A 12058-nucleotide genomic window follows, 5' to 3' on the forward strand; every position below is an offset into this window, starting at 1 on the left:
GTCCGACTATTATGATACCAACAAAGTGGTTACTCATCAAGGAACTAAGGGATCGTTTGATAGCTGTGTTGGAGGTGAGTTACAGTTGTATTAAATCCTGTACAAGTAATACTTACCACGTTCGGTAGGTGTAGCTGGTAAAGAGACAAGTTATTCATATATAAAATTTATATAGTATTTGGTTAGCAATTTAGAAACCCTCATGACACATACATGTATAGGTTATGAGGGAATTTACGAATTATTTTACGCGGGATAGAAGGTAGAATAACTAATAGAATTATACGTAGATTTCCTCATAACTATTCCCTGCATTATCAATACGTGCGTAACTCTAACCAGCTATCAAACGGCCCCTAAGAGAATATGAGTTCTATCTTCTCATCGAATTGGCAGCCTGCCATGCACATACATTTACAGCCAGAGCAAACAATATGAAAATTTGAGCATCCATGGGAAGAGAGACTAACCATAACAGTAGGCTTTTCTGCAAAAGGTTTCCAAAAGCAGTTCCCATGACTTCAACAAAGTCATATTCTTCAACAAAATAATCCAAATGCCAGCAAGGTACTTCTCTGTGAAGGCAACCATAACTTGGCACAGGGATTACAAACATCACAAGACACCCATATACTTTCCTCCAATCATGAAGAAGGTACTGTGGCTCCAATTCATTCACAAGGAAAGGCCTAAGACGGGAGATAATATAGCATCATAAGTTGTCCACGATGGCAAAGGTTTATATAATTGTGTTGGATATTTCTTTCCAACATTTACAGGGGGAATCAGATAGAGATCTTTATCCTTGGAGCTTCACCACTCAACAGCATTAGATCTTCTTGGTCTTGGGACCCTGTCTAGACAAAAGTAATATGATCAGACAGTGGGCATTATTACGAAATCCGAAACTTCATCTGAGAAGAAAAGATTGCCAAACAGATCAATATAGTAATTTCTGGAAGATCCAGATTTGAAGGAGATATTGAGGAAGACTAAAAGAAAAAACACAGTTAAAGCAAAACGACCGTTACTTCCATTTTTCTAATTTCGTTTAAGTCTATCCTGCATTGTTTAATATCCTTGAACTCCTAACAAATGCTTCAGATCTGCCAGCCAATTATTTATCACTTGCCAAAAGAATAAATCACAAACAATAGAGTTTACCCTAACGCATTTTATATGTTGCTATCAAATTTGAGAAGCCAAAAGATTAAAAAAAAAGAAAAAGAAAGAGATTGACGATCAGTGACATCAAAAACTTTAAGCTTGCTGTTAATACATGTTCAGACAGACAATCTTGTGATTTTATAAGTTTATAGACATTGGCTGGATTATAGCATCGTTGCAAGCATGCTAACGAAATCCTAAAATTTACCAAAATCTTGCATAAGCAAATAAAATTTTCAGGACTCTTACAATCTCTAGTGCTAGCAATTACTTTGGCGATGTCAATCAAAAGATCATTTATGCATGTCAAAGTAGATATTCAGAGGAAAGAGAATGCCGCAGAAGAGAAAGCGAGCATGCCTGACATTGAAACTACATAGTGCAAAGGATGGATGGAACTTACTTTCTTAATGAAGCATATGCTTCTGCCTTCTTCAAAGGATATCCACTAAAATAGAAGACAATCAAGCAGTTGCACAACGAATATGAAAGTGATACACTAAAATATAGTGACATACAAGTGTATGTTGTGTGAATGTAAAGTGTATTGTTGTATGTGTGACATTTTTGGGATGACTATAAAGAGTACTAAAGTGTATTTAGTTGATCTTGAATCCGCATGATTTTCAGTTAGGCAGAGATATAGTAAGTGCGCAGATACAGTGTATTTCACTTGCGTGCAGACACAAACTATCGCTATTGTTTCCTAATTAGGGACAAAACTATCGCTATCTATGAATTTTTCTCAACTTATAACCAAGAACTAACCTCAGAGCCTCATTTGTACAATGTGAAAATATTGATAGAAGAGAACATGACAACAAAAAGGGTAAAAAGAAACTCAACTGAAAATCATGAAAAGCAGCAAACAAAAGGTATGTGGAGGTATCCGTTAGAAGCAACGGCTACATGCAGGCAAAACAATCATTGCCAGAGAGTTCACAATAGATAGGACTGCACAGAAGAACAACAATGTTTTTAAAACTAAACGTTTGAAAGTTTATACATTGAAGTGCTATCATGAACCTGTCCTCTAATTCATGGTGGCACTTCAATGTATAAATTTCCAAACGTTTAGTTTTAAAAACATTGTTGTTCTTCTGTGCGTCCTATCTATTATGAACTACATGGCAATGACTGTTTTCCCTGCATGTAGCCATTGCTTCTAATGGATAGCTCCACATACCTTTTTCATGTCTATAGACATAAAGGGGGATGACGAAAATAAAAACAAAACAAGAAAGAAGATACAATTGATTACTTTGAGATCAAAATGGCAGCGTTGAGAAAAAATTCTCTCATTTAATCTCGATAGGGATTATGATACTTAGTAGCATTTATAGCATGAACATAATCCTCATTGTTGCTGGAAGATGATACAAAATACTACAGAATTCAAATTGAGCTGGCTGGATACATTCAGAAAATGTATAAGAAGGCAAAGGAGGTCATAGCCGTTGTCAGCAATATTGATAAGAGGTTCACTGTATTATTATCAAGGACAGTAAGACCAGATATTCTCTTCACAGTTGGTCCTGGCTTCCCAACCACCTGCAAGGTAAGATATCATGAAGTATGAACCATCAATAACCTACATGGAAGAAGAATATCAAGTGTCCAAACTCTAAATCGTAGTTTTCTTTTTGTTACTCATTTGCTCGTTTGCACAATGAACTCAATATCCTTTTTTTCTCTATATCTTTTCTGCAGGTATGTCTTTGCTTTAAATATAACATACCATGTAAACTCAACAGAAACATTCAACCAAAGAGAACAGCTGTGTAATCAAAATTTTAGAAAAATGATAGGTTCCTGAACATACAAGTAGACTGGCTTTATCTCTTCTTTTGGTTAAGTTATAAAGACCTTTAGTTTAGTATGCAAAAGAAACTGCTTGTATTTTTACCAAATTCCATTCAATTGCTAAAAGAATAGTTTGATTGGATATCAGAGCACAAAGAATATTTACATAACTTCAAGAGCTTCTCAAATACCGATAAAATTATAGCCATGGAAACTCAGATCTGGACGAGAACCATCTTACACAAACATGGCATGGATTGCTTTTATGGTTTTAGGAAACAGATTGACAGTAGTCTTCTACTTTTTCATTTTTCTTTTACAGAGAAGGGGGGGGGTGATCAGTTACTTTGTACTATTTCTTGCGTAAACAAATCAACTTAGTTCTTTTAAAAGATAAACTATGGCTGACCTTCTTCCGAACAGAACAGAATCCACTGAATTGTAGTGTTGCTCCCAACAAAGAATCGATAACACTTCCACATAGTCCAGCCAATGCAGAAAGTGGTATGACAAAAAGCTGCTTTACAGTCACATCAGATGTGCACTTTGTAGTGAAAAATCCCAGGACTACAAATGTCAATCCAATGACAGTGCCTGCTGCTGCTGCAGCCAAGAGTCCTGCTTTTGTCACTCCACCATTTGTACCCCTTCGAACTGGCTGATTTTAAGTAAAAAGGAGAAATGAGAAACATAATCTCTTAATCTTGAACCGTCAGATAATAGTTCAAAAAGGGTCGAGATAAAGAATAATAAATTGATTATCATAAAATCTTAAGGAAGTTATCATGTTTCCAAGCTTAAGTAGAGAAGAACTCGGCTTATTATGAGATTAGCTCATACTTGATTCTCAATAAACTAATTGAAATTCGTAAGCATGAAATAGATAAAGGGAAATTTTTATCAGTTTATTTGATTCCTAACAAACACTAAAGATAAAAGACATTCTACAGTGTTTTCTTCTATGTATGAGGTGTCAGAATAAATGAAAAACTAAGGATTTAGCGGATGTCAAAGCTATGAATTCACACCTTGAAGTTTGTAATTAGTCGAGGCTCCTCATTACTAAGTATCCCAAGCTCTGAAGACCATGTGTCCCCATTGCAGCAGCAGTACTGACCAATGATACCACCAATTAAAGATGTTATCATGTGTGACTCTTTTGAATCCAGACATTTGTCCTCTGATCCAGTCACTGTCCATACAGTCAGAACCAAAAGGGTTGCGATGCCACCATTGAAAAGGACTTGAATCCTGTAAACACAAATCGAAATACTAATAAGGAAAGCTAAGACCTCTCTCACATTACTTGTGGCATTTCTACAAGGTTACTGTGGTGTCCAATCACAACTTACAAACTATGTTCTGCGGAAATTACAACCATCTTGAATAAAGCGTCACAATGGTAAAACAAACATATCCAACACATGTTGTACCTCCAGAAAAAATTCTTTGCCTCTATTCATATCCATAATGACTGGGTGAAGTTGTAAATTTATGATGTCAGGATAAAATCACTTTTTGACAAATATAAGGGCTACAAAGAGCCATTCTGGAAAGTTTGCAACAAATGCCGAAATTGGTTGAAAGTATTGGTTTTATCGAAAGCTTGCGAGAAATGATGAAATTGGTAGAAAATATTGGTTTTAATCACAGATCACATAATGTCCTAATGTGAAAAAATTCTAAAAATGACTTAATATTCACATTCAAATAACTGTCCTCATGGCTCATCAGCACTCGGAATTTTTGAAGATGAGGTTTATGATTAAGTACCCTGTCATTGAAATGAAACAAAAAGCAAAAATTCTAATAGCCAATAAAAAAAAGGATAGGAGGAAAGGACTAACTTGAATTCACATGGAACAGTGAAAATTAAGATTTTGATTTCATATAATCCCAAGACATAGACCTTAACTTTAGAAAACAGGATTTCAAAATTGTCATCAAAATTACGGAGATGCAAAGAGAGCATAATAGCAACAGATCAGCGTGTAGAATTAAAGCAAGTTGATTTTGAGGCACAGGTTCACCATCTTAATCTCCCAATTATCCTTCATCAGGTAATTCTTTAAAGAGTTAATATCCAGATCTATTGATCTTTCACAACCACAAACAGAGAACTTATGTTCTGCTACAGTCATTTGATCATTTAGCATCTTAAACAGGATAATGAACAGAACAGAATCAAAATCTTTCATGCGTTTTTTTTACATGAAACTGTATGGGAAAAAAGAGAACAGATATATACGTGTATCACATACAACAAATTCATGTGAAGTGCTACTTGCATCACATAGAACACATTCATTTGAGGTTAAATATCATTTCCTTGGGTCTTAAAAAGCAAAAACTAAAATATAAAAAGAAGAAAGGATAAGCAATCTTCATAGAATAAATAGAAAACTCATATGGAGGTTTTGATCCAGAAACGAGATACCATCAAGAAAACTTTTCTCTAAGTGCAGAGGTTTAGGTTGCTGAATTTCTTAACATGTGGACACCTTCAAAGGTGTATTCATACTTAACAAGCTCAAAATATGATAGATAAACCAAGCCATCATAATCCAAATTGGCCATTGAGGCAAACTTGAAAAATAGGATACCTTACAAAGTATCTTGTTTCATATGGTTATTGACCCAGGATGCAGCTTTGACTCAGGACAATGTGATGAAGAGAGGGATAACTTATGCTCTGGATGTTTCTTTGTAAGGAAACATCTGAGACAGTGAACCATAGGGATGGGAAATGGGGCGGGGCAGGTGCGGGGCAAACCCACATAACCCGCAAAGATTTCGCCCCGCCCTGTGCCAGACAACCCGCCCCGCATAATTTATTATTTTTTTTATTAAAAATATACCAGTTATCAATCTACTGCATAGAAAAACAAATGCAACTTCATAAAGAAACAAATTCAGAATTGAAATTGGACAAGCAAAATTCAAATTTCCATTTTGAATCAGGTTGTGCAAAATTCAACTGCGTAAAGTACTGTCAACTACTTATAAATCCTTGATACATTAGTTATTTCACCAAACAATCCCAACTTTTTGCACAAACTACAACCTCAAAAAAGAAAAATGTCAATCTCTATTAACATTTGATGTAGTTTTGTTGTAATATTTTAGGTTTTACTCTTACCTTTAATTAAGTTCAAAAGAAAAATTCACAACCCGTATATCCGCCCCGCCCAGAGTGAATTTTAAAAAATATATTTTGTACCCACCCCGCATGAATTTAAAAAAATATATTTTGTACCCGCCCTGCCCCCACAAAACTTCTTCTACCTCGCCCCACAACCGCTCCACCCCATTGCCATCCCTAGTGAACCATATGTTTCTACCCTGCAATTACACTCGGAAACTACGGAGAATGTTTCCAAGTCTCAAAGGCATCTCCTCCCAGAGAATCATAGAGGTTTGAAGAGCTGGGAGGAAGCCAGAGTACATGCTAAAAACAGAGATAGATAGAGAATAATCTACTGATTGTGACATGATATAAAGTAAAAAAAAATGTGGAGAACAAACAACAACAAACCCGATGTGTTTTCACAAGTGGGGTCTGAGACCAGGTAGAATGTACATAAACCTTAACCCTACCTTTAAGAAGGCAAAGAGGTTTCCGAAAGACCCTTGGTGGAGCAAAGGGGGAAAAAGTGACAATAGCAACAAACGGAGAAACCAACAAGATAATAAGACACACAAACAATAGGTAGTGATAGTATGAAAAATGAATAATAGTCCGGAGGGAAATCCGATACACTAAAGCTCTTGCTATGTGCAGAGCCCAAGGATCTATTGGACCACAAGGATCTATTGTACACAACATTATCCTGCATTTCTACAAGAGGCAAGGATCTATTATCCGCAGCATTATCCTGCATTTCTACAACAGGCTATTCCTACGGCATAAACCTTAACAAGGAGGTCACATAGAGGCATCTTTACCGGTTACTCCAAAAATCCCCTTCAAAAGGAAACATTTACTACAACAAAATAATATTATGATCTAAAGTACAAAAAACAACATATAAATTGATTTTCATGATAGAGCTATATTCGAAGAGTCAAAAACAGAGAAATACCAATCGCGTTGACCGCCCTCTTTGAATTCAGCATCAATTTTCCTTTTCCTATCTTCTCCAAACTTGGTAAACTTTGAAGAAGTGAAAAAGAACACCAGCAGCATCGCTCCAAACCTAATGAAATCAATCACATGAATCAGAAATCACAAAAACGAAATCAATCAAAAAAAAAAATAAGAATAAAGTATCTAAGCGAATGCAGCAGACCTGTAGTTAACAGCGAGGTGAATGAACATCACAATCACCCCAGCAATGGCTCCGGACAAGTTGAGAGACTTGCGCTTGTAAGATCTAAACGCGATCACCGATGAGAGAACCGCAGCCACCGCCGGTTGAATCAAATGCTTCTCCATTTTTCACCTGAAATGTTCACCGGCCGGCAACTACCCGACTGATATGGAGAGTTTTGTGGGGATTTAAAGTGTGTGTTTCAGAATTTATATTTGTTGTTAGAGTGAGCTTATTTTGACTCAATTTTTTTATTATTATTTTAATTTGGGGTTTGAAAGGCACAATTTAGTAAGATTTCTTTATTTTGATTCGATTTTTAAAAAAAAATAAAAAATTAACTTGCAGTTTTGGAAAATGGAAAATGTGATTATAATCAATTGAGTTATTAATATTATTATATTTTGATATGATATTTTTTAATAATTATTTTATATTGGAGTCACGAAAAATGAGAGAGGGATTAGAACGCAATAAAAGTAATATGATTGCTCTACTTTGATTAAGTTCTTTTTTATTAATTGAAAATTGAAAGACCGAAAATGAGGAACGTATCGAGATTACTTTACTTTGACTTGAATTTATCCTAATTGCACTGCGGAATCAAATATTTATGACTATTTCCCATATATTCATCATTTCTTGCCATTAAATCTTCTATTACTTCCTCGTTTAAATTCATTTGTCATACTTATTTTAGTGCGTCAAAAGTAATGTTTCTTATTAATTCGAATCTTTCACGTGATATGTGTAAAATTACAAAAGTAAAAAAAAAATAGTATTTTTTATATCGTTAGTTTAAAATTACAAATATTTATACTTTTTTAATTATCACAATTTTGTATAAGATTAAAATATGAAAAATAAATTTAAAAAAAACATCCTATTAATTTCTTTAGGGATCAAGCAATTGAGTTGTGATTACAAGCAATTCAGTTACTAATATTATTTTACATTGACTCGATTTTTTTACTAATTATTTTATATTGGAGTCACGAAAAATGAGAGAGGGGATTAGAAAGCAATCAAAGTAATATGATTGCTCTACTTTGACTAAGTTTTTTTTTATTAATTGGGAATTGAAAGGCGAAAAATGAGAAACGATTATAAGTGATCGAGATTACTTTACTTTGACTGAATTTACCCTAATTGCACTGCGGAATCAAATATTTATGACTAATTTCCCATATACTCATCATTCTTGCCATTAAATCTTCTATTACTTCGTCGTTTAAATGCATTTGTCATACTTATTTTAGTACGTCAAAAGTAATGTTTCTTATTATTCGGACCTTTCACGTGATATGTGAAAAATTACAAAATTAAAAAATATTTTAGTATTTTTTATATCCTTAGTTTAAAATTACAAATATTTAAACTTTTTTATTTATCACAATTTTGTATAAAATTAAAATATGACAAATAAATTAAAACAAAAAAAACATCATATTACTTTTTTTGTGGATCAAGCAATTGAGTTGTGATTACAAGCAATTCAGTTACTAATATTATTTTACGTTGACTTGATTCTTTTTAATAATTATTTTATATTAGAGTCACAAAAATGAGAGAAGGGATTAGAAAGCAATCAAAGTAATATGATTGCTCTACTTTGACTAAGTTCTTTTTTATTAATTGGGGATTGAAAGGCGGAAATTGAGGAACGATTATAAGTGATCGAGATTACTTTACTTTGACTGAATTTACCCTAATTGCACTGCGGAATCAAATATTTATGACTAATTTCCCATATATTCATCATTTCTTGCCATTAAATCTTCTATTACTTCGTCGTTTAAATGCATTTGTCATACTTATTTTAGTGCGTCAAAAGTAATGTTTCATATTAATTCGAACCATTCACGTGATATGTGAAAAAATACAAAATTAAAAAATGTTTTAGTATTTTTTATATCCTTAGTTTAATATTACAAATATTTAAACTTTTATATTTATCACAATTATGTGTTAAACTAAAATACGACAAATAAATAAAACAAAGAAAACATCTTATCACAATTGTTTGTGTGCCTCTTTTGATTTTACTAGTTTTCAAACACGTGTTGCACGTGTATTTCAGGCTAACTAATAGTTTATTAAATAAAATTAGAATTAATGTGTGATGAATTGTATGAACTTTTGAAAGGGGTAAGTTACCTTTTGCCTGAATTGAACTTCAGAGTCCTTTCATACTCGAATTTTTAATAGAAATAATTTATTAAAATGTATCTATAATATCAAATTTAACATTACAGACTATTAAGATCAGTCATATAAAATTGGACAAATAACTTCAAACAATGAATTAATTCTCTAAAATACAAGTTCATCTACAATATAGTAAAAATTATCTAACTAATTCATGCAATTACACATTCAAGTGTAACCCGAATTAAAGCTTAATAGCATAAAGAAATAACAACTTTACAAATCAACATCACCTAGGGGTAAACTATCACAAAAATACCAAAAGAAGGAATTTGATTGAAGAGTAAAAATATGTCTTTAAACTTTATGTGGGCATTCCATTTGATAGGATTTATTTAGTTATTAATTACTTCAAGGGCGGCTCTACGGCTTTGCAAAAAAAAGCAATCGCCTTAGGCCCCAAATTTGAGGGGCCTCATTTTTTTTTTTAAAAAAAAACAATACGTTATAAGTCTACTTTGACTAAGTTCGTTTTTATTAATTAGGGATTGAAAGGCGGAAAATGAGGGAACGGTTATAAGTGATCGAGATTACTTTGCTTTGACTGAATTTACCTTAATTTCACTGCGGAATCAAATATTTATGACTAATTTCCTATACATTCATCATTTCTTGCCATTAAATCTTCTATTACTTCCACGTTTAAATGCATTTTTCATACTTATTTTAGTGTGTCAAAAATAATGTTTCTTATTAATTCGAACCTTTCACGTGATATGTGAAAAAATACAAAATTAAAAAATATTTTAGTATTTTTTGTATCCTTAGTTTAAAATTACAAATATTTAAACTTTTTTATTTGTCACAATTTTATATAAAATTAAAATATGACAAATAAATTAAAACAAAGAGAACATCCTATACTTTCTTTGTGGATCAAGCAATTGAGTTGTGATTACAACCAATTCAGTTACTAATATTATTTTACTTTGACTTGATTCTTTTTAATAATTATTTTAAATTGGAGTCACGAAAAATGAGAGAAGGGATTAGAAAGCAATCAAAGTAATATGATTGCTCTACTTTGACTAAGTTCTTTTTTATATAAAATTAAAATATGACAAATAAATTAAAACAAAGAAAACATCCTATTACTTTCTTTATGGATCAAGCAATTGAGTTGTGATTACAAGCAATTCAGTTATTAATATTATTTACTTTGACGTGTTTCTTTTGAATAATTGTTTTAAATTGGAGTCACTAAAAGTGAGAGAAGGGATTAGAAAGCAATCAAAGTAATATGATTGCTCTACTTTGACTAAGTTCTTTTTTATTAATTGGGAATTGAAAGGCAGAAAATGAGGAACGATTATAAGTGATCGAGATTACTTTACTTTGACTGAATTTACCCTAATTGCACTGCGGAATCAAATATTTATGACTAATTTTGTAACAACCTGTTAGTCGTTTTGAGCAGCAGACTACAATTCTGGAAAAACTGGCAGAAACGACGGACCCCACGACGGACCGTCGCAGGGTCTCGTTTCAAAACACTTAGAAAATCTGAAATTGGGTACTGAAAATCGACTCTCTGAACTTCGTAACGGAATGGCAGGACGGACCGTCACAGATTCTTCAGAGAAATTGAGTCTCTGAACTCTGTGACGAGCAGCAGGACGGACCGTCGCAGGCACGACGGGCCGTCACAGACTGCGTAATCCCAGTCTGGGTCGGATTTCTTGATACGTTTTAAGGGACGTTTTTGACTATTCCTGCTTTAATTATAAAGTTAGTGGGTTAATGTTAATAAATCTAATTACTTGGGGGTTAAAAGAGGTAACCTTAAGTTAATTAGTGGGTTATTATTGCCATCTTTTGTTCTTAATTATATGCTAATTAGGGTAAAAGAAAGAGGGTTTGAATAAGAAAAATAAAAGAACAGAAAGAGAGAGAAGGAGAAACGATAGAGAGAGACGAACGAAGAGGAAAAACACAAGGCTTTGGAAAATTCTTGCTTGATCACTAGTCTTCGGTGGAGGTAGGTTATGGTTTTCATGCTATTCGTCGTAAACTCTTAATAGCGAACGATATGTGTTAGTAGTATTGTAAACCCTTCTATATGCTTAATTGTATGCTTGCATGAATGATGTGATTATGTAATTATGAATAAATAAGCATGATGAAGCTATTGAAATCTCAAATCTTGAAAAGAAACCCTAATCTACTTTGTTAATGATGATGCCTTGGTATAAAAGAAGGCTTGATGAACGAAAGTAGAGAGATTAGGGGATCGGGTGCCACGTTCCGGTACCAGGATAGAATATGGATCGGGTGCCACGTTCCGGTACCAGGATAGTATATGAGGATCGGAGTGTCACGTTCCGACACCAGGATAGAATATGGATCGGGTGCCACGTTTCGGTATCAGGATAGTATATGAGGATCGGAGTGTCACGTTCCGACACCAGGATAGTATATGGATCGGGTGCCACGTTCCGGTATCAGGATAGAATATATGGATCGGGTGTCACGTTCCGACACCAGGATAGAATGAGGATCGGAGTGTCACATTCCGACACCAGGATAGTATATGGATCGGGTGCCACGTTCCGGTACCAGGATAGAATATA

At 33.7% G+C, this 12058-nt stretch overlaps 1 protein-coding gene across 1 annotated transcript; it reads right to left on the reverse strand.

Annotated features, from left to right (window-relative positions):
• Window positions 1-2449: 2449 nt before the first annotated feature.
• On the reverse strand, window positions 2450-7503 carry LOC101251939 (protein PGR). Its single transcript, XM_004249203.5, has 5 exons — window positions 7260-7503; window positions 7053-7166; window positions 3999-4221; window positions 3380-3628; window positions 2450-2718 (listed from the first exon to the last, which is right to left on the reverse strand). Exons 1-5 carry the CDS (start codon window positions 7403-7405, stop codon window positions 2587-2589), a joined length of 864 nt encoding a protein of 287 aa, XP_004249251.1. The 5' UTR covers window positions 7406-7503; the 3' UTR covers window positions 2450-2586.
• Window positions 7504-12058: the final 4555 nt, after the last annotated feature.

The sequence above is a fragment of the Solanum lycopersicum genome, chromosome 10, assembly GCF_036512215.1.
Source record: "Solanum lycopersicum chromosome 10, SLM_r2.1".
Taxonomy (NCBI): domain Eukaryota; kingdom Viridiplantae; phylum Streptophyta; class Magnoliopsida; order Solanales; family Solanaceae; genus Solanum; species Solanum lycopersicum.